General features: G+C 43.8%; 1 protein-coding gene across 1 annotated transcript in view; it reads right to left on the bottom strand.

Moving 5' to 3' along the window:
- Window positions 1–7,598: 7,598 nt before the first annotated feature.
- The window catches only part of prkg2l (protein kinase cGMP-dependent 2, like), a 40,046-nt gene continuing 25,207 nt past the window's right edge, over window positions 7,599–22,437 (bottom strand). The window contains exons 11-20 of the mRNA XM_080481761.1: window positions 18,654–18,752; window positions 18,391–18,538; window positions 16,027–16,163; window positions 15,339–15,428; window positions 14,307–14,448; window positions 14,060–14,223; window positions 9,101–9,223; window positions 8,836–8,898; window positions 8,635–8,701; window positions 7,599–8,238 (exon numbers count right to left, since the gene is read on the bottom strand). Of these exons, the coding sequence (XP_080337887.1) occupies window positions 8,143–8,238; window positions 8,635–8,701; window positions 8,836–8,898; window positions 9,101–9,223; window positions 14,060–14,223; window positions 14,307–14,448; window positions 15,339–15,428; window positions 16,027–16,163; window positions 18,391–18,538; window positions 18,654–18,752 (1,129 nt within the window). The 3' untranslated portion in view covers window positions 7,599–8,142. The remainder of the gene's footprint in view (window positions 8,239–8,634; window positions 8,702–8,835; window positions 8,899–9,100; window positions 9,224–14,059; window positions 14,224–14,306; window positions 14,449–15,338; window positions 15,429–16,026; window positions 16,164–18,390; window positions 18,539–18,653; window positions 18,753–22,437) is intronic.

The following is a 22,437-nucleotide window of genomic DNA, read 5'->3' as shown; positions in this document are numbered from 1 at the left end:
ACCTGCCCCTAATGACCAGTCGCCCCTGATCCCACTATACAAAACTGGAGACGGACACCAATTCAATAACTCCTGTCCCATTTATCTACTTCCACAATTTTCCCAAAACTTTGAAAAACTTTTTATTCACAGATTGGACAGACTTTGTGATGTTCTGTGTTTCCTGTTTGGTGCACCTCTCCTCTCTCTCTCCCCTTCTCTTAGTGCTGCACTCTCCAGGGACAACCACACACACCTGAGGCTGATCATAATCAGCCTGTTACTTAAGCCGGCAGCTGATCGAAGGGCGCTGCCGGATTTTTGTCGATCGTCCTGAGTGGTCCCGGTGTCGCCTCCCGTTTCGTCGCCGAAGCTTGCTGCTTGCGCTGCTGTTTTAGTTTTTTCAGCCGCACTCCGGGGCTCGCTTTGTGTTTTGCGGAGAAATAAACTGTTCCTTTTACCTCCGATTATCCGTCTCTGCTTTTGGGTTCCTTGCTTCGACATCACAGACTTATTCATAAACACAAACTAATCTCTGAAAGCCAATATGGATTCAGATAACAAAGGTAAAACTCTTTCTGTTATACATATGAAACTTCAAAAATACTATGATTTCTTTAATTTGCTGATGATACAAAAGTGAGAACTTAGAGCAGCCCATGGAGGAAATCACTTCAGAATTAACACATTAAAAAAATGGTTTGATATGAATAAACTGTCATTAATTTTGGACAAAATAACATGTTATTTGGTAATTGTGGAGGGGAAAGAGGCTTAAAAGTTACAATAGAGGGTGTAAAAGTATTACAGAGCATTAAAGAAGATTGACAAGAAGATGTGCTGGAAACCTCACATTAAACACCTTCAAACCAAAAGTATTTCAGTCCTCAGTAAAGCAAAATACTTCCTCAGTCTACTCCAAAACTGCTGGGATGGGTTTGACCCGTTTCTCAGCCCTCAAACCTTCTCTAGTTTGAAAGGTTTGACTGATCAGTCGAGTGAGGGACAGGTACTAGTTATAGAATATATATACACTTTTTTGTAATTAAAAGAAGAACCAATGCAATACTACTAAAAGCTACAGAATTAAATAACACAGAAATGAAATAACAAACTCACAGATGCAAACGACCTCCTGCCCCCCAGAACCTCTCTAACAGATGTTCACTACCTGTCTACCTGTTGACCCTCTGATCCTGACAACTAGACATCAGAGGCGGCATAAATGAACAGACCAGGTCCTAAAAAGCCTCATCAAATATCATAAGAGTAAATAAAAAAGTTCACTGGACTTCACTGGATGCCACACCCCCTTTAGAGTCATAAATCATGAAATTAATTCTAAAATTGCCACAAAGGATCCTGCTATGTTTTTTAAAGAGAATAAATAAAGAACCAAATTATTCAGCAGAATTGAAATTGTAAAAATCTTATCAATTCCCATCCCTACCAACACGTAAGTGAGGACCGATACACCTGGACAGATGACTGAGGACAGGTACACCTGGACTGTCCATCACAGGACAAACATACTCACAGTCAAATTCACACCTCGGGGTAAGTTAGGGTCACCAGTGTTGGAGCCCGACCTTAAGCCCACTGGTTCCTCCCGGTCCTTCGATCCTGAACTTGGTTGTCTGAAAAAGTCTCAAGACAGCAAGATAAGTTTGACAATTTATTTAGCAAAGAAAGCCAAATGCAATGAGCAGCGCTGGCCACCAGGTGAACTCACGCAGGAACACACCTGAAATGTGTTGAACTTCCCAGGATCACAGTTTTTCTTCTTGGGCCCAGGCCTGCCCCCACAATGGTTGGTCTTCTAGCCATGGGTCAGTTTGGTACTGAAGTCTGTTACTAACCCAGACTAAACGTCCCATGCATAATGAAACTCTGTGTGTGTGTGTGTGTGTGTGTGTGTGTGTGTGTGTGTGTGTGTGTGTGTGTGTGTGTGTGTGTGTGTGTGTGTGTGTGTGTGTGTGTGTGTGTGTGTGTGTGTGCGTGTGTTGTTCACCTGGGGTAGCTAGAGTGGGAAGCTCCAGAGGCCTGTACTATGAAGCTGGATTTTCTCTTATTGAGATAACTTCAAAGATTAACTCTGATTTTCAGTACTACGACGCCTCGTTCACTTCTCACCAGGATAAATCACCGTGGTAACTGACACTGAAAGTCTAACCTCTGGAGCAGGTTATGTTCTCAATAAGAGCTCAGAGCGCCGCCTCCTGACCAATCAGATCTCTTGGAAAATGCCCCGCTCATTCTAAAATGATGGTGATTGGTGGGCAGGTTCAGTGCTGAGGTGCAGCGGAGAGGAGAAATTAATTCAGAGTGCTTTTTTACATAATAATGGTCACTGAGGCGTTGAAGGATGTTTTAGTTCTTGACTTGTTCCAAGTCTGTTTAGAATAGAATGGAATAGAATATAACTTTATTTATATAGCACTTTTCACAGACATGTGTCACAAGGTGCTTAACGGCACTAAAAACAGAAGAAAAAAGAAAAAATAGAATAAAAATAACTAAATAGATAAATAAAACAGATAAGATCTCTACGAGGGTTCATCTGGAATAATGAGCTTAACGACCACACCTGACAGAACTACAGAAACAGGAATTTATGGAACCAGAACTACTCCTGTCGTCATGGTGATGAATTAATATTCCAACAGGAAGCACACTCACACGGAGGAAACTCAGCTTCCTCCCACCAGGAAGGTGTGAGGCCACAGCACTAACCACTGCTCTGCATGGGGGCCTGGTTCATTGACGTCTGGAGTAAAGCAGAGTTTTGCCTGGTTAATTGCAAAGGTAAGAAGAGGGAGATGGGGCAGGTAACATCCAAAGTCAGAACTGGGTGGCTTCTCCCTGCAGAGTGAACGAGGCCAATGAGCTGCCGGTCTCACATAGAAAATGGACCCCCGTAAAGAATATAGAACTCCTCTGATATTTGCACTGAAATGTTAATAAATCTAAACCACATAATTAAACGTGAACATAGACAACAAAACACAGTAGTTAGTGAGTACAACTTGTATTAGAGGTACACTATTATAGAGTAACAACAGGTTCAAAATGCTCGCTCATGTTCCATAAGAACAGGGCTTTACCTGATGGTACATCTGGGAGCGGGGAGTAACCCCTTGAAAATGAAACCTATGAGTGAGTTGACCTGTCCTCTAGCGCCACCATCAGGTCAAACCTTTTCATTAGAATTAGTATCTTAAAAAGTTTTCATCCAAATCTTCTAACATGTAATGGCAACCCTGATGCCACCAGAGTCTGGTGTTGGTGAGGATGTCTTCATTCTTTCTTCAGTTTCTGTTGTTCCTGTAATAAAGGACCAGTTTCAAGTGAAAATATCTAGAAATCTTTTACAGACTTTTCAGAATAGTGTGAAATCACAACTTAAGTTTACATGATGTATTTTACGACATATCAGAGTAACTAAACCATAATACAGCATAATTAAGAACTTTTAATCCTTGTTGGTCTGGAAGAATTAAAATCGTTTACTTCTCAGAGAATCTGACGGAGTCGACAAGAATCAAGTTCGAAAGGGAAACATGTTCATTAATAAAAAAAATCTTTTTTATTGTGAACCTGTTGTTTTACATGATTAAATAGCTACGACTTTTCTTTAGAGAAATATGTAACTCCAAATAATATAGTGTGAATTAACAAAACAATGTAAATAAATTATTGAACTATTAATCATATTCTATAAGGGGGGGGGGGGGGGGGGTTGAGAGGAGGGACCATCAGCAAATTACAGACAAAAATACCTAATAATGTCCCTGTTGTCCACTGCAGTGTCACCAAAATCACTGCAGCCTTCACTTGATCCAGTACTTGGTTGGACAGTGATATTTGGTTTGGAGCACATGCCTTAGCTGTGTGGTGGTTTTACAGTTTGGAGACGGTCCCTGCTCAGCGTGGTCTGAGGGGATGAAATTATTCCTGTTAATGCTGTAAATCCACACATATCCACTGGTGTCTCACAGCACGCCCACGCAGAACAGGCCACGCCCATTCCCGACAGGCCACGCCCCTCTCCACAGCCACACGTCTATGAAGCGATGTTTAAACTTTTCAGCTGCACAGCTTATTTCTCTCTTCAAATGTTTTTGAAAATAGATTTCTCTGAACTAATAAAGTTTGTGTCCAAGATGTTGGTCATGTTTTAAGGGGTTGAACTGCAGGAGCTGACAGCCCTGGGTGATGTCCACGTTCCCTGTCACAGACCAGTTCTTCCCTGACCAATTACACAAGAGTTTGCAGACCTCTCGACCACACTGCAGCACTTCAACAAGAGACTTTGGCCTGGATGATGGTTGGTGCTGCCAAACAAAATGTTTTCAGCCAGAGGGAGCTTGCAGAAGGAAATGACCTCATTTGCCGAACTTCGTTCTTGTTCTGGAGGATGAATTAGACTTAAGTCATGTTGAGAAGGGCATATTTGATCAGATGTTGTTTTGGAACTTTTCATTGATTTTATTGAGCCTTCATGCCTCTAGGGGGCACAATTCCCTCAGTTATGCCTTGTCACTCAGCATTTGTGAGTTTGAGTGGGTGAGCAGCTGATACAGCCTTAACCAACAGCAGCTTTAGTAGCAGGTTCCCCAAGCTTCATCAGCTCTTGAATGCTGATCACCTTTCTTCTGGTTTGTTTCAAGTTTGAGTGGCAAAATTAGTGGATAAATGTTGTGTGTTCTAATGAAACAACGGCTTTCAGGCTTCTGGTTTATTTTTCATGTAGTTTAACTTAAAGACCTCATGACACCAAAATATTTTTGAATTTTTTAAAAATTATTTTCACAATAAAACGTTTCTGTCATACTGCTGTCACCCGCTTAGTAAGCAACTACGAAAAATGAGTGAAATTAAGTTGGGATGCTCTATCACTGCTGAGCGAGCTTTCTCCACCTCCTCCATCTTGATGTGACATCACAGGAGTAACAGGCTCCAGCAGCCAGGCTCTAAATACAGCGATGGACGCACAGAACAGAGAAGAAACATATATTCTCTGACATTTCATACTGTTCAGTGGTAGTTGAAGACTTTGTTAACGAAGAAGAAGAGTGTGTTCGTGGGGAGCGGTGGAGGTCAGAACATACAGATTTGAGTCATAATTTGACGATCAACAAAAACGACAGATTCAGACGCATCTGAAGACGAGACGCCAACAACGATCGTCAAGGTGATGTGATTGTGTCTAATTCAGTTACTGTGGGAGACGATAAAATAAAGGCTGTAGCTCTGATGTGATCTGAGCTATACCCCTGGCCTTCATCACCGCCTCCTGAGCTACACCCCTGGCCTTCATCACCTCCTCCTGAGCTACACCCCTGGCCTTCATCACCTCCTCCTGAGCTACACCCCCAGCCTTCATCACATTTTCCTGAGCTACATCCCCAGCCTTCATCACCTCCTCCTGAGCGCCGTGCTGTGTGGCTGCTGCCGAAGGTCTGTTTTGGTGAAGAAGTTTCCTGACGGATGACTAATGAGGGACTAATAATAAATTAACTCTGTCGTCAATCTGTCCCCTATATTGAACGTCTGCTAGAACGGACCTAGATATATGGTAGCAGATAGTTAACTATATGTGTAGAGAATCTTGTCTACATGACATAGTAATGCTCTACTAAGAGTTTGTCTTACATACACATTTTAGTAGAGGTCTACTACAATATGTCTATCTTGCTATATTCTATTAGAACCTTCTGTGTTGAAAATCCTCAAAAAAGCATCACAACAATATGAAAAGGCAGCATTCCCTGTGGGACTGAGAGTCAGTGTTCCTCCTGCAATGCCACTTCCTCTTTCCTCTGCAGTCCCAGACCTCCAGGAGAGGGTTTGCCTCTCAACAGAGCAAAATTCTAAAAATGGTAAATGTGTCAACATTCTAGACGGCATCTGATGAAGACAATTATGCCTTTCACTGTTATTCTAATCTATATGGTAAAAATACACACACACACACACACACACACACACACACACACACACACACACACACACACACACACACACACACACACACACACACACACACACACACACACACACACACACACACACACACACACACACACACACACACACACACACATTTCCACTCCTCTGGTCTGGATAGAGCTGCTCAGGCTAGTTTAATCTAGAAAATCATCTTACTGTCTAGATAGAGCTGCTAAGGCTGGTTAATCTAGAAAATCATGTTACTGTCGAGATAGAGCTGCTCAGGCTAGTTTAATCTAGAAACTCATGTTACTGTCTAGATAGAGCTGCTCAGGCTGGTTAATCCTGAAAATCACCTTACTGTCTAGATAGAGCTGCTCAGGCTGGTTTAATCTAATAACAGCTGGAAAGTATTTAGATCAGTGTGATAACTGTAAATAATATATGGAGCACGAACAAGGGTATTGTATGTTATCCCCCCCTTTCAATCTTCTCTCTTCTCTCTCTCTTTGAGTGTTCCCCCCCGGTCGTGTACAGCAGCCATGCCAACTTCTAATAAAGGCAGCAACAGGAGGAGACTCCAGGTCTCTTCCTGTTGCAAGAGCAAAAACTGTTCTGACTCAGGAAGGCTCTCAATCACATGAACAGGACAAGAGAGAGAAAAAATTGAAAAAAAAAAAAAGAAAAGAAATAAATCAACATTGAATATGGTGTCATAAGCTCTTTAAGCTTGTATTCACCTTACTAATCAATAATACCGAAATGTGTTTTTTGTATGTGCATTTCAGTTTCACACTTCTTTGTATAAAATCTGTTCAAATACAATACTGGCCTGTTCCTGGAGGACGTGGTCCAGAGAAGAGTTTAGATGGCTGTGAATCCCAGTTCAGGACAGGAGTCACACTGCATGTAACAGTACATGAGTTAAATCAAGCTGTACTTACAAAAGCTCTGCTTTATACACTGTTACATCCAATACTTCATTCACAGGTTTTGCAATGACTGGCTTTGTTGAAGGAGTTGATCAGCAAGAGGTGGGCAGTCAACAATCTCTCTCTCTCTCTCTCTCTCTCTCTCTCTCTCTCTCTCTCTCTCTCTCTCTCTCTCTCTCTCTCTCTCTCTCTCTCTCTCTCTCTCTCTCTCTCTCTCTCTCTCCTCTCTCTCTCTCCTCTCTCTCTCTCTCTCTCTCTCTCTCTCTCTCTCTCTCTCTCTCTCTCTCTCTCTCTCCACAGCCAACACCTTTTTGTTTGCTCCAACTTGTTTTGCCACTTCTTTGTGAGTAGGGTTTGTTTCAGGAAAAATAGCCTAAACTCCATCTTGTGTCCTGATTTTCATCCCATGAGCTGTAACAACACAAAAAAGGACCATGCTGGAAAGAAGAGTGGTTTGTTGAACCATCTTCTGAGAGAAATGATGCTCCCCTGTTGCCACAGAAAAGGTTCTTGGGAAGTCTGTGTTGCATGAACACTCTAATCTCACAGCCCGATAAAACACACGCAATATAGTTGACTAATTCAGCATTCCAAAAGTGCTGCTTCACATTCATCCTTTCACACACACTCACACCAATGCTGACAGCTGTCACGCCTCGACCTCCACTGGGGGAAAGTGAAGCAAATCAGCTGAGATGAAGAGCCTGAGAAAGAACTGCTTCCACGATGCTTCTTCATTTGAACAAAAGATGTTTAATGTTGAACAGCATCAGGAAAACCACAGACCGCTGCAATATGTCTGCGGGAGAAGCTGGCTTCGAATATGGTTTCTCTCAGTATCAAAGTCCTGGCTGGCTTATATACCGTTTAGGAAACGGTGAACATGTGGGTTACATAATCGGTGCATAACAACAGATAAGATAAAATCAGAACATCAGAATAAGCACAAAACATCAATCTTTGCTCAGGGGCCCCTCATCATAACGGGGTGGAACTTTAACTCTTAGTCTGAATTTGAAACACTGCATATTATATGATCACATAGGAGAAGGACATATTGATATAACATATAATACAATTGTCATATAGGAAAATACACTTCAAAAGTCAGTGTGCAGTGTCACTTCGACATATGGAAAAGGGCGGGATGGGGACGGAACCTGTCATATTAGAATAGATATCTATCAACTCGAGCCACGTCAGCCCTTAGTTTAGCTTAGCATGAACGCTAAAAGTTAGCTTCCTAATCCAACAGAGGTCAAAGTACGTGTGATCATAGTCAGAAGTCTTTATCCCAGCCGGAGATCTCATCGGGAGGCTCGTCTGTGTCCGGGGGGAAAATATCGAAGTGACTGTGGTCCGTCGCTCCCTTTATCTGCAGAAACAAGCAACACTTCATCATTAGGATTCAAGGAAAGTTCAAACAAAGGCTGGATGACTCCTCTGAGATTGTGTTCTTCCACACTAACACCTTCTATCTTCAGAGCATATATACCGTCACTCTGTCAGGTTGAACACTTCTCTGTCTGGTCACACCGTATTGGCTAATGAAGGGAAGGGGAGGAGCTACAGCAGCGAGGAAACTGCATCATTCATTTGACAACAATAATTTATTTGTAACATGCAATGTTACAAATAAATGCAAAAAACCCACAGAATAACAGAAAGGATCCGATGATTTGGTCAATGACACAGTCACTGGTCAGCAGAAAGCAGTTGATCAAACTTGAGAGGTGCATTGAACAGATGTGCTGTGAGCTGACTGGCTTACCTGCCTCCTCAATGGAGACTGCAGCTTACAGCGTCTTAAACCCTCCCAGTTAAAGCCCTGGAACCACCTGAAAAACACAAACACATCCCGAATACACAAAAGCTTCAATACAATCAGCTGCCTTTCCTGATATCCCCTGTCAAATGTAACTTTCACCATCTCTAAAACACTAAGCACAATCAAAGAAATGTCCAAACGTACTTGTGTTTCTTGATGTCAATGATGCCGTTCTTTTTGTTTCCCAGCCTCTCCACTGGGTTTAACCTGAGAAGAAGAAAGAGCAAAGTCAGTCCGTCACATAGATTAATGAACAGCTGCTGCTTAATGTGACTTGTACATTGGATCCAGAGACTGTTCAGCTTAACACAAGTCTGCCGCTGTGAGTTTGATTCTGCCTGAACAGGTCATAGAGCGACTCTATGCCTCTGTATTTCCCTCACAGCAGGTGAACCAGGGATCTCCATACCTGCAGAGTCTTCTGATCAGGTCTTCTGGACGCTTGCCAATTTTCTTGGAAAAATCCACCTTCTCAATGCCATGGAGGACCATTGTGTAAATCTTTATGGGATCTGCACCTGCGAATGGTGGGCTGCAAGGTGAAAACACATCTGTAAGGTGCAGTACAAAATGAAAAGAATTAAAGAATACACATTACAGAGAAAATAGACCTTTTGTGGTTTGAAGGGCAACAGCTCAGATCTGGGCAAACCAGAGAGTAGAGGCCGACGACTTGCAAGCTGCTGCACTTTTAGGGGCTGTCCACACAAGAACGCCATTTCACATAAACGCAGCACTTTTTGGCCGATCAACCACATGAGACGGCGTTTTAGGAGCCCAAAAAGCTTTTTTTTTTTTTCACTCGGGTCCCAGAGGGGGCTTTTCCACCGGAAAGAACCAGGTGCTAGTTCGGAGCCAGGGCCAGCCTCAGCACCAGTTCTTTGTCTTTCCACTGCCAAAGCCCCGGCCAAACAGGGGCTAAACTGGTGCTACGCCGGCCCCACTTCGTTACTGGGCCAAAGAGGAGCCAGACTGGGGCCCGACGCATCGTCAGCTGGGGGCGGAGTTATTGCCGGAGTTATTACTACCTACAAGTCCGAAGCGAGGTTGATCCGACTTTCTGAAAACTACAGTGAACACGGAGCCCCAGAGTGGTTGTAGAGAAAAAAAAAAAATAACGCATGGGAACTAAAAAGCAAACTACATACTACTGTAAATGAAAGCTTGGAGTTTTGTAGCCATAAAATGAGCCTTTTAACGGCTTCATGTGAAAGAGAACTTTAATCAGTGTGTTTATGTAGGTTGCCATGGAAACGGCTGTAGAGCTGCGTTCTATCATTCTACACCTCCATTCCTCCATGTTGAAGGATTTGATTCACACACATCCAAAAATAAAGTGAAAGGAGCAGAAATTCACAATGTAATGCCCAAATGTTAAAAAATAAGCCCCAAACTCATTCATGTGGTTTTCTTTTTCCCTCTATGGCCATTCCGGGGCTCTGGACGAACGTGAAAAAACACCAATAGAGATACGAAGAGACGTAATGTTTTCTGGCCCTTTGGTCTGCATCCGAGGTTCAGGCCAAACTAGATGGAGCGAGCGGGCCAACAGAGGCGGTGAAGCAGTACTGTTGTTTATCTCTGCAGTGTCAGTCCAGCGTCTGTTGTCATGAGACGGCCTTGATAGTCCTGGTCAGAGACAAGTTCCCAGTGGGACGGGTGTGAGGAGATATCAGGGAAGTACAGAGCCTCCGTTTTAACATCCACATCCTGGAGAAATAGAAAAACTATCCAGCTTTCGGCGTCTGGACGTCTGAGGGAATCTGAATGTAGATAAGATTTGTTTTGGGTCAGGATGACATCAGCTTTCTCTCGTCTTTGAGTGTCTCTGGTCTCCATGCTGCTCCAAACAGTGGCCATTTTTTAGCCCTCCAGCAGAGCTCTACAATTCTCCAAGTTGGTTTCCATTCTGGGCCCCTGGCTAGCTCAGTTGGTAGAGCATGAGACTCATAATCTCAAGGTAGTGGGTTCATGTCCCAATTCCAGGTGCCACCTTCCCATTGGGCTCACCACCTGCAGGAAGGTTCTTAATTGGTGCTATTTGATCTGGGTGACAGTGCTCAGACTGCCACCCCCGCAACCCAGAAACGGACAAGTGGGAGAAAATGGATGGATGGTTTCCATTCTGTATCAATGTTCAAAAGTCTCATCCTACTTACTTTCGACTTCATTTATCACATGAGTCTGAGCGTTCAAAGCCCTGCACAGTCCCTCAGTGACGATTGGCAGCCTTCCCAATACAGCTGCCTGCATCTTCTCCACTTTGTGATCGATCAGAAAGCTGCCAGCTCCAATCAGCAGCATACCTGTTATCATAAATCCAATTATGTAGAGGTCTTCCACGTCCTCGATGGAAAGACTTGACAAACACACGATCCTCCAGCTGTCCTAGGAGTCAAACATGTATCCGGCAGCAAACGTTCCATCAGGACATGTGGGCTCTCTATTGCCCGATCGTCTTATCATAAAAATGTGGTCGATTGCATTGAGAGACCAGCTGATAAATTCCATGGTTCCGGTTCCGATGTAAAGAGAGGCTCTTGTTAGATTCTGACACGAGACAGTACAAGACAAGGTGCAGCAAGCAGGGAAGATAAGGGAGGAGAGGAGAGAAGAGAGAAGCGACCGCCTAAGCAAAGCCAGAGGGGTCGCTATTCTTCTCCGCAAAAATATCCCATTTCGCTTTGATTCTATGACAGCAGACCCATATGGCAGATACCTTATGATTTCAGGCCATATAAATTCCCTTACAATAATAATGCTTAATATCTATGCCACGAATATAGACAAGCCAGATTTTTTGTCAAAGCTTTTGGTATGATACCTTCTGCCATTGCCTCAGTGCAAACGCTTATTGATTTAATTAAAGCAAGGAATATGATTGATGTCTGGCGGTTACAATATCCTACTAGTAAAGTTTTCTCATTTTAATTTCACGTCCACAAGTCCTAAACTGGGATTGAGTATTTTTTTATTTCTTCTGGGTAGTAACCCAGTCTTGTGAACTCAACATATCACAATATTTTGATATCTGATCATAGCCCAGTCTCACTTCAATTCAAGAATATCCTGTCAAAACAAAAGTTCAGCTGGCACTTCAATCCCCTCCTCCTCCAGGATCATTCGTTTGTTAAGGACATGACTGCTCGTATAGATGAGTTTCTTGCCAACAACGATAATGGGGAGGTCTCTGACTCTACACTGTGGGAGGCCTATAAAGTTGTATTAAGGAGCCATAATATTTCATTTGAATCGTCTATAAAACGCAAACTTGACTGTCGACTTAAGGATATTGAGAGTATGCTTCCAACGTTAAAAGAGACCTACAGAGTATTCATCTTGCAGTCAGATTATAATAACATTTTAAAATTGAAATATGAGTATTATAGTATCCTTAGTAAACGCAACAGCAGCCTTGTATTAAAACTCAAACAGAATGTAACTGCCATAGAAAAACCCCAACACCGCAGAAGAAGACATGAAGAATATTACTGCTCATCCCCGTTTTCCAGAAATCCAACATCTCACCTTATTAAAGTGACTAGCATTAGTCGGTACAGCAGCACGACCTGGAGCAGGTAGTCCGCTATTGTTGTTGTTGTTAAGTGGTGTCATGGAAAGGGTTGCATGGGGGGTGGGGGTTGTCATCATCGTTTTCTGCAAATGTGCGACTTACCCATCCACACCTCAAAGCTGAGGCGACTTTCAAAAGGCTGCGCCATGTGGATGATGAAATGACGAAATGGCGTTCTCGGTGGGACAGGCACAAGATATATAGACATAACATACACTCCTCAAAAGAAATTTGGAAACATTATTTCAGTCAATTATTTCTCTCCTTTAATAATACTACTTCGTGTAGTATTACATATCGGAAAACCTGATTAGTCACGTTTACAATGAGGTATAACTTGTAATGATTGTGCTTTTGTAGAATGAGCAACACGGTAAAATGTGTGGGTCGTGCCTCAAATAAATGTACCAAAATCCCCTGCAATATTCTTCTGTTGTTGTTCCCTTTTGTTCTGAGCTACAAGTGTATGACTGGCACCAGATTAGCACCTAATTGATAGCACTTGTGTGCATGGGTCCTGCAACTTTGTTGGGTTTGTGTTGCTCCAAGCATCAACTTGCCACGTTTGTCCCTTCAGGGTAAGGCCTCTGCAGTAGGGCATCTGGAAGCTGGTGTTCCGGTATGCAGAGTGGCAGCATTATTTGGTGTCAGCCCTGGTACCAAGTCCAAACATAGGATCAAGTTCCATGAGACTTGTGAAGTCCAAGACAGACCAAGAAGTTGGCGTCCCAGGAAGACAATACCCCAAGAAGGCCAGTTCCTCTGCTTTGCTTCACTGAGGAACCGGCGGCTTTCTTCCAGAGATTTACAAACAAGATTTGCACAATGAATAGGCAGATCTCTGACCAGACAGCGAAGAACCCACTGCACATGGCCAGTCTTCGTGCTTATAAGGCTGCCAGGAAGCCTGCAATGACTGGTCGTCACCATCAGGCCTGTTTGCTCTGGTGTCCACAGGTGCTGTGGACACCAGAGCAAGTGGAACCTCAGAATGTGGGAAACGTCATGTTCAGTGATAAATCAAGGTTCTGTCTGCGGAAGCTGGATGGCAGGATCAAAGTATGGAGACGGTGTGGAGACCGCTATGCAACCTGCTGCTCAGATCACATGACATCTGTCAATGGGGCAGTGTGATGGTGGGGTGCTTTATCTCTCTCAGAGGCAAAAACAGAACTTGCCACTATTGAAGGCAATCTCAGTGCAGTGAGATCTCGGAATGAGATTCTGGAGCCAGTAGCAATCCCATATCTCCAGAATGTGGGACCTAACCCTATCCTCCAGGAGGACAACATTCACCTCCACAGAGCCAGAATCATCACAGACGACCTCCAGGATTTGGGCATGGGGAGGATGGAATGGCCTGCCATGATTCCAGACCTCAAGCCAATTGAACAGGTGTGGGATCAGCTTGGCTGTAGTGCCAGAGTGGCCAGGTTAGGTTCCTGACCAGCATGAGGAGGAGGTGCCGAGCTGTTGTGGCTGCATGGATCATCCGTGGGATTTTGGCACATTTTTGGACGGCGCTACCCACACGTTAAGCGATGTTGTTCATTCAACGAAAGCACAATCCTTACAAGTGATATCTTGTTGTAAAGGTGACTGATCAAGCTTTCCAACGATATACTGTATAATACAAAACCAATCAGTATTGTTAAAGGGGAGAAATAATTGACCAAAATAATGTTTCCAAACTTTTTTTTGAGGAGTTTAGACACAACATGAACATCAATAAAAGGCTGTAACACTCTCAGACTCCTGACAGTTAAAACAAAGTCTTCTCTCTAACAGACTTACTTGCCAGTGAGAAGTTCAAATATGAGAATTCCCAAAGACCAACAGTCGGCTCCAAAATCATGGCCCTTGTTCATGATGACTTCTGGGGCCACGTACTCAGGAGTCCCACAAAAGGTCCACGTCTTTTTTCCAAGTCCAATCTTTTTGGCAAAGCCGAAGTCTGCCTGAGAGGATGTGCAGGAGTGAGAGAACATGTCAAAGAAAAGCAGTGACTGAAGGCACATGGCTCTCTTAGGGTGAAACGTACCATCTTCACATAACCTTCTGCATCTAACAGGAGATTCTCAGGTTTCAGGTCTCTATAGATGATCCCCATCGTGTGCAGGTAATCGAAGGCCTCCAGGACACAACCAGTGCAGAACCTGGCTGAGGGGTCATCAAAACAGCTCCTGGTGAGGTAGAAGAAGGTCGTCTCTTCAGTGGGTTCAAACATGGAGTGAAAACATGAAACATTCAGGACCTTCATTCTTTGTATGGTGTGAGCAGTTGTTAGCTTGGTTGTAGTTTTAGTTTTGTAGGTCGTTCTCTGGGTAATATGAAAACAACGTTTGCTTTTGTTCGGAAAGTGGATTTTGTTTATTTCAGTGAAGTGGTTAAGATCCTCTTGTTCCCACTTCCTCACTTGTCTACCAGACTGGAAACACTCAGCTCCTACATCAGCGGGTTGAACTCATCTCAGAACTGTAAAATTACCACATTGTACATTGAATCAAAATCATTTGTTCAGAAAAAAAAACCCAAAGAAAGAAAGAATGGTTAGTGATTCTTCCAGGTGTAGAAAAGTTTGGAAAAAACACAGAATCTGCATTTTTTGTTGTTGTTGTTGTTTTCATATCCTCTGTAACAATATCTTTCTTTGGGTTAATGTTGGCTGATGTCTGAAACATCTCTAAACACAGGATTTCTTCAGCTTTCAGCATATTTTTATCTTTTCAAAAGCTCACAGTGTGCTATTCTTTTCAGTTTTTAGTGCTGTTAACCTCCTCGTGACACACGTCTGTGAAAGGTGCTATATAAATAAAGTTCTATTCGATTCTATTCGATTCTAATGTTCCTTCATTAAGATAAGAGATCAGGTCAGGGTTGGAATTAATCAAGCTTTCCTCCCTGTAGTGTTCTCTGCTGCTTGTGGTTTACCTACCTGAGTGACAGGAGGTCTCAGTATGAGCAGCAGTTTTATTATTAAGTGGGACTTTGCAGAGTGATCCCAGATGTTTGATACTAAAGCTCTAAATGTTGTTATTGGTGAGATGAATGCAGAAAATGGACATACACTCACATGTCCCGCAGCACCGTCCACAGCTCTCCACCAAGACAGGCCTCGAGGAGCATGTACACAAACTTATCATCTCGAAACGTCCGGAATAACCTGGAAGACAGACGCCACTGTCGACTGGTGTTGAAAACCAAGTTCATGTACTCACATGACAACATTAAACCATCTGAAATTTCACTGTGCACATTAAAGTATGTTAAAGTGGGAATAAAGCTCTCCAGCGCTGTGATCTGAATGTTTCATGTTCAGTGATGTTTGTGCTCTTTAGTTCCAGTTATCAGAGAGAAAAGCAGAGCAAGGAAGTGAAGCTACATTTTTCAGTATCTGAAGCTACGGCTTAAACCAGCTCACTTCAGATCCACTGACCTGAAGAATAAGAGCTGTACAGCTCACAGGGAAACGTTTGATTGGCTGAACTTTTCTTTGTGAATAGCAGCAGACTGTGTACACAGGAGCTTTGTTCAGGATATTCTCAGTGAAAGGAAGAAGCCGGGGCCACCGGCATTCTCCCAACAGGACCCTTAGTAACCCACTATGGAACCAACCGAGTGACAGGTCGCTTTTCATTCTGGCCCAAGCACCTGAGGTTAAACAAAATCCTCCACGAGCAGACTCCTCGGAACCTCTTCTCATCAACTGAAAACTCAAGGCATTTAACCACCCTATCATGAGCGTTTACATGGGTTGGCACCTGATGATGAAAGCTGAGTTTGTTTGTTGGAGAATGTTTTTCTCGGAGTAGATGTGTTCCTGCTGTCTGGTGTCCACGATGTGCTTCTTTTTAATGCACTTCAGGGCGAAGGTGACATCTTCATCCTTCAGCTTCACCTGAAAAACAACCGAGCGGAGCTGAGAGGATTCAGGCGAGAGACACGACCTGCTGAGCCCCCCCCGTAGAGGGTCTGCAGACGGAGGAAGACAGTGCTCATCAAATCAAAACATCTCACTCTTTTCTCTCTTATAGACATAATGCAAGACTTCTGTATAAAAAGAAACATTTTTACACTCATAAATCAAGATTTCTGACCTATAAATCCTGATGCAAATGTGTTTTAAGGTTATTGTTGACCCATTGCTTTGTTTTGCCTGTTGGAGTCGGCCACCCTCAGTCTGCTGCCCCAGCATGCAACAGCAGAGAGGATAGCGCTCGAAAGGACCGCCTATCTCTTATCAGGTCCACCACCAGCTCCTTGGTTTCTGTCACATTGCGCTGCAGATGGTTCTGCTCACAACAAGTGACAATGCTGTCCAGAGTCGTCCTGGACTCAGTCTCCTCACACAGGAAGGGAGACAAGACGGGCCCCGGTGACGCTGGCCACACTTCCCGACACACAGTACTGCAACTGCACATACAGCAGGCCGGGGGTGGCGTGGGGGGCGTGTCCACTGGTTCCAGTCAGGTAGTCAATATTCCAGGACAGGGGGGTGGGGAGGAGGTCCACCTGCATCGATGTCAACCCAGCAGAGCCTGACGTGTGTTGAAGACACCGGAGAAGTCAAACCATGACTCTCACGATGCCGCCAGTCTGTCCAGGTGGGTGTAGATGAGGTTGAGAGGGAAGATGATGGCGTCCTTCGTCCTGATTCAAGCCGGGCAGGCGAACTGGAGGGGGTCCAGGTGAGACCTGAAGAGGGGCCGGAGCTGCTCCAAGATGGGTCTCTCCAGGGTGACCGGTCTGTAGTCCTTCTATCCGAAGTGTCTTCCACAGCACGGGGACCCTCTGGAGACTCAGGCTCATGTTGAAGACTTGCCAAATTACTCCACAGAGCTGGGAGGGCGCAGGTCCTTAGGAACCCGGGGCGCAAGTCGTCAGCGCCAGCTGCTCTGTTCGTGTTGAGTCTCCTCTGCTGTCTTTGACTCCCTCTGTGATGGTTTGAGGGTGACAGTCTGCTGTGGATGGGGTGCAGACCCTGGGGGAGATGAGAACACCTACGATATTGTTGCAGGAATTATGTCAGCACGGCGCAGTGGTTAGCGTTCTCACCTCACAGCGAGAAAGTCCTGGTTCAAATACTAGCCAGGCCTTTTTGTGTGTAGTTTGCATGTTCCCACTGTGTGTGCGTGGGTTTCCTCCAGGTTCTCCGGTTTCTTCCTACAGTCCCAGAAACATGCACTGGGGGTCCTTGAGCAAGACCTTCAGCCCCCACCCAGCTCCTCCTGGGCGCTGTGCTACATGGTTGCTACTGATGGGTCAGTTCCGAAAAATTGCCCCAAGGTGTTGAATACAAAATAACAGAATGAAATAATAAACAAAATATCCAGGGGGAAAAGCCTGGTTTGGCAAAGGATGTTGGCCTGATCCAATATTTTACCTCGCCAACAATCTGCAAACTTCAGTTTTATGTCACTTTGTTCAGAATTTGTGCCGCTTTTCCTCTTGTAGCTGGAGACACACTGTGATGTAAAACAAACACTCAAAAGAATAACCCAGTGGTTTCTGTGATCAACCATCTCCAAACCTTTTTCACTTTGAAATAGAAGGTTTCAAGCCATGATCAAAGATCTCACCATGATTGCTTATTGTGGCAGAGAGGTGATTAAGCCCCTGATGAGAATCAGGTGTGCGGCCTCACCTCTCTGCTCAGAAAGGAGGAGCCGCCCAGACACTCGGGGTGACAGTAGACACCACAAGAGAGCCTGAAAGAGGCAGTGGTGTTGTGTGTTTGTGTTTTGGTGAAACGTTTGGGTTTTTGTTTAATGGACATTGGAGCATTGGACTCTGGGTCTCTGTGGGGGAACCCGACGATGGCATGCTTCACTGCCACACTTATATTTCCAGAAGGTCAAAATCACACACTGCTTTAATTATCTGGTGGGACACTAAACCTAAGGTAGCTCCCAATAGTGTGACTGAATGCATGAATGAATGAATGTGTTTATGCTGATGTGAGGCAGAAAAAAATGACTGGAGTGCCTAATGACCTCCAATGACCTCCTTTTTTTGTTCTTTCAGTATGATTTCATCTGTTTGCTACATCCAACATGTTTTTGGTCAAACAGCAAGCAGGAACCTATCATGATATTTGTAGTTTTTATAGCATTCATAGAACTCACCAGCTCCACTCGTCCGAAGCCTCCCATACCCAGAGTGGCCACAAGCTCCAGCTCCTGGAAAGGCCGGTGTGCAGGCAGGAGAGTGATCCTGCTCTCCAGCCGACTGAGCTCCTGGGCCTCTGCACTCTCCTTCTGAGGGGAATGAGGCCTGAAACACACATCACATCCAGACTGGTGGAGATGGTTTGCTTCACCACTAAACTGCAAATGTAGGGATTAGTTCATGATCTGTCTGTGGAAGCTCTCAGCCATCGTTCACTCACAAAGCATTTCTCCTCTCATCACTCCGGGAGAGCTCCTCCACGTACTCCTTCAGGTAAACCTGAAGCTCCTCATAAGTTCCCACCATTTGGTTAAAATTACTGGAAACAAAACATCAGGATTGAAGAAAAGACATGACTGTACAATTAAAACACAAGGAAACATAGGTTTTTAACCTAGAACCTAAAAAATGATAATCATCAGAATGTTATGTGTTAGAGAGTAATTACAATATTTTAGAACAGTTGTTCCCAACCAGGAGGGCTCTGAGGGGGGGGCACAATTTTTGTGCATGAGTTTAACGTAGTGTTGTGTTTATATCCACGTGTTTTATTCTTATTTGTGGGCTTTACGGTTGGACTTTTAGAATCTTTTATCTAGTGCTTTTAATTTAAAGTGGTGTGTTTTATTGTTTCACTTCCTGCCGGGCACTTATTATGTGGATTGGGGCAGCTGTGGCTCGGTTGGTAGAGCGGGTCGTCTCTCAATCAGACGGTTGCACGTTCAATTCCCTATATGTCAAGGTGTCTTTGAAAAAGACACTAATTAACAATGTCAAGTGCTTTGGGGGCCGCTCAAGGGTGAGCGTTAGAGAGAGAGAAATCCATTCACCTTTACCTGTGAAGTGCTTGCCCTCCTGATAGACTGGCCAATGGTGCATGAAAGCTGAACTACAGTTCATTCACCACGGTGATGTATGGAAATTAGCACGAGAGAACGTATGTGCCCAAACTGTGGGGGGCAGTATATCACAAACACATGTCAATGGCAGTACTGAATTGGGGAAGAAGAAGTAGACTCCTTCTTCTTCTCCTCAACACAAATGGGTGATCTGCCAGCAGAGAGGAGCAGGGCACAAACTCTTGTTGAATATTTGCCCATTTCTGCTCGTAATGATCCTCCTGACAACACAGAGACTTAAACTCTGGCAGGACAATGTGCTTAGAAAAGCTCTGCTGAAGAAAATACGGGACTTTATTGAGTTTGTGATTCAACACTGTTTTTAATGCAGCGAACATTATTGAACAAGTGACGGGTTTTTGTTTGTCAAAAACTGTGACAAAGAAAATAAAATATCAAGAAAGAAAATAATATAAAAATATGTTGTATCTGTGTTTCATTCATAGAAGACACATCAACTCCAAAACAAAAAAAAAAAAAAAAGAAGAAGAGACACCACCTGGGATTGAACCCAAACCTCTTTCAAGAAAGGCATGATTCCTAACCACTAGACCAACAATGCAAGGTCAAGCCTGAGCATGTCACTTATATATCACAAGCTCAAAAAAGTTTTCATTAGATTTCTCAGTAGGAAATCTATGTACATGAGCCCCCAGGAAGTTGACGGTGCTGATTTGCAGAGGAGGGGAAAGGGCTGCCATAGAAGGACAGCTCCTACACAGGACTCTGACGAGCTGCCGGAACAATGTCAAGTGTAAAGAGCCAATGCTTTACAACACTAAGACTACCATCAGGCTGTAGCTGCCATTGTCTAAGTTCAATACATGCTCCAAAGCTGTGATCGGCAGACACATTTGAACTTTGTCAAAGTTTTAATAATAACCTATTAGTGTAAATACAAGATTCCTGCAAATGTTCTAATATGGAATTAACTTATGGTTGCTACAAAATATTATATTTGGCCTGCTTTTGTACTGCCAAACCACTTTGTGGACAACTTTTAAGATATTCCAATAAAATATGTGGAACAGTTCAAATATAAAATCTGAGCTTTAAAAGGCCCTAAACAGTTAACATGACTCTGGTCTTGATCCTCATCCTCCCTGCTGCTTAATGGTTGCTTTCCTCAATCCTTCCTCCCCAGGCATGCTGCAATTGGTAAATGAAAAGAGCCCAACAGTATGAATTGGTGACATCACAACCAGACAGACGGCGACTTTTACTGTTTGACATTCAACAAATAAGTCACTGGTGGTGTTAATTATGTAGCCTACACATTACAAACAGAATACTAAATATTCAGCTGTACCAAATGACAAATTCTACCCACATTGCTTGTGTGTTGCTCGTCACATTACAACCATTAAATTGCTAATGTCTAGCATCTAGCGAGCTTAAGCAGGTTGGCAGTCACTGTCGTGTTGTCACAATACCAACATTTTGGAATCGATACTGATACCACCATGTATTTCGATACTTTTCCAAATAAAGAGAGAACACAGTTGCGGCCTTGTGGATGTAGCAGCAGCCATTGTTTCCCTTCTCTCGCTCTCTCTCTCTCTCTCATTCCTCTCTCTCTCTCCAGACTCTTGCTCTTTGCGGTTCCGTTAGTGATGCACTCGATTTCTTTTTACGAAGTTTCTAAGGCTTGTTTGAGTCAGGTACGCATGCTCACTCTCACATTGATGCAAACGCCATGTCATTTACGCTTGTGCATCCGGTATTCTTTTCAAAGTACAAGCTCAGTTGGGAGAAGATTGTTTTGAAAATACGTTGTTTTGACTTTTATTTCGAAGTTGTGTCCAGGAACGTTGTTGGTAATTAAGGTCGAGTATGGAGCGCGGTTGCAGATCTCGGGCCGGACCGCGTGCGCACCCCGTCTCGGCCATTTTATTCACACCTCTCGGAAACCGGAGCACAATAAAAAAAAAAAAGAAAGAAAAAAGAATAAAAAGAAACAGGATGGCTATTTTCCGCACTTTCAATTGTCCAAAACATCCCGACATTACGGCAACCGATTAGAGCCACAACCACAGATATGTCCCACGATGGCAATCTTTGTGTGTGGGAGCCTTCAAGAGAAATACGGTTACAGAGAAATGAAGCAATAGACAAATATAGAGCTGAATGCATCTTTTGTTGTCCACCAAACATGTCGAGATGATGTGCAGACCAAAATAATTCATCATTGTCGTTATCGTTACAGACAAAAAAACTAAGAAACGTCCTTTTAGATATAATGTGTTCCAAGGTTCCGTCCACTTTGTTTTGTCATCGTACAGGGTGCAGTGGGAGTCACCTGGGTGCACAATGGGTGAATATGTAGGCTACTGTAGGTACTGCCTCTTACTCACATGCTGACAGGCTTTCATGTGTTCAGGTTTATGAGACAGAAGAGCAGCACAACGTCAAGCCATCTCCACTGTCTTCGGCCACTGTCTTCGCCATGCAACCGGGTATTTACAAACTTGTGATTTTTCTCTGCATTTGGACCTTGCATTTACACATAAACGCAGCTATGAGTCTCCACAAACGGTTTTTCTGAAAACTCCGGCCACAGTGGAGATTTAGAAAAACTCTGTGTCTCTGTTTGCGCCTAAAGGGGGGTAAGCAGAGATTTACGTCACAATAATGGTCCAAATAAACGAATTGTGCGCCATTATTGCTGAACGGAAGTAGCCCGCACCATTCGTGACGTTGAGCTTTAGCTAGGACTTTGAATGGCTATCATGGATTCATGCTTCTTGTCACACTGCCCCCTACAGGTTTGGCTGCTCATAGCAGCTCTGAACCAAGTGTATATGTGGATCCGTGTAAATTAAGATTTTTTTTGTAAAGGTAGAGGGGGAATTAACCATTTTTGTCAAAACCCGGGTATGTGTAAATTAGCCTTCAAATCATTTCAGATCCTGCTGCCTGCTCCAATCCTCCCTGATTAGAACTGCATGTGGGACTGTACCCACTGCAGGCCAGTCAGATTGACAAGCACAATCAGCTGCCTTCAAGTTATGATCAGGTTTACTTATATGTAGCTGCATGGTATTTTTACTCATGGTCTCTCTAAAGAGGGAAACTGTAAATCTGTTTGATTCACCTGGACTGTAT

Source organism: Lipophrys pholis (assembly GCF_963383615.2).
Source record: "Lipophrys pholis genome assembly, chromosome: 15".
Taxonomy (NCBI): Eukaryota; Metazoa; Chordata; class Actinopteri; order Blenniiformes; family Blenniidae; genus Lipophrys; species Lipophrys pholis.
This window is presented reverse-complemented; position numbering and strand designations above follow the sequence as displayed.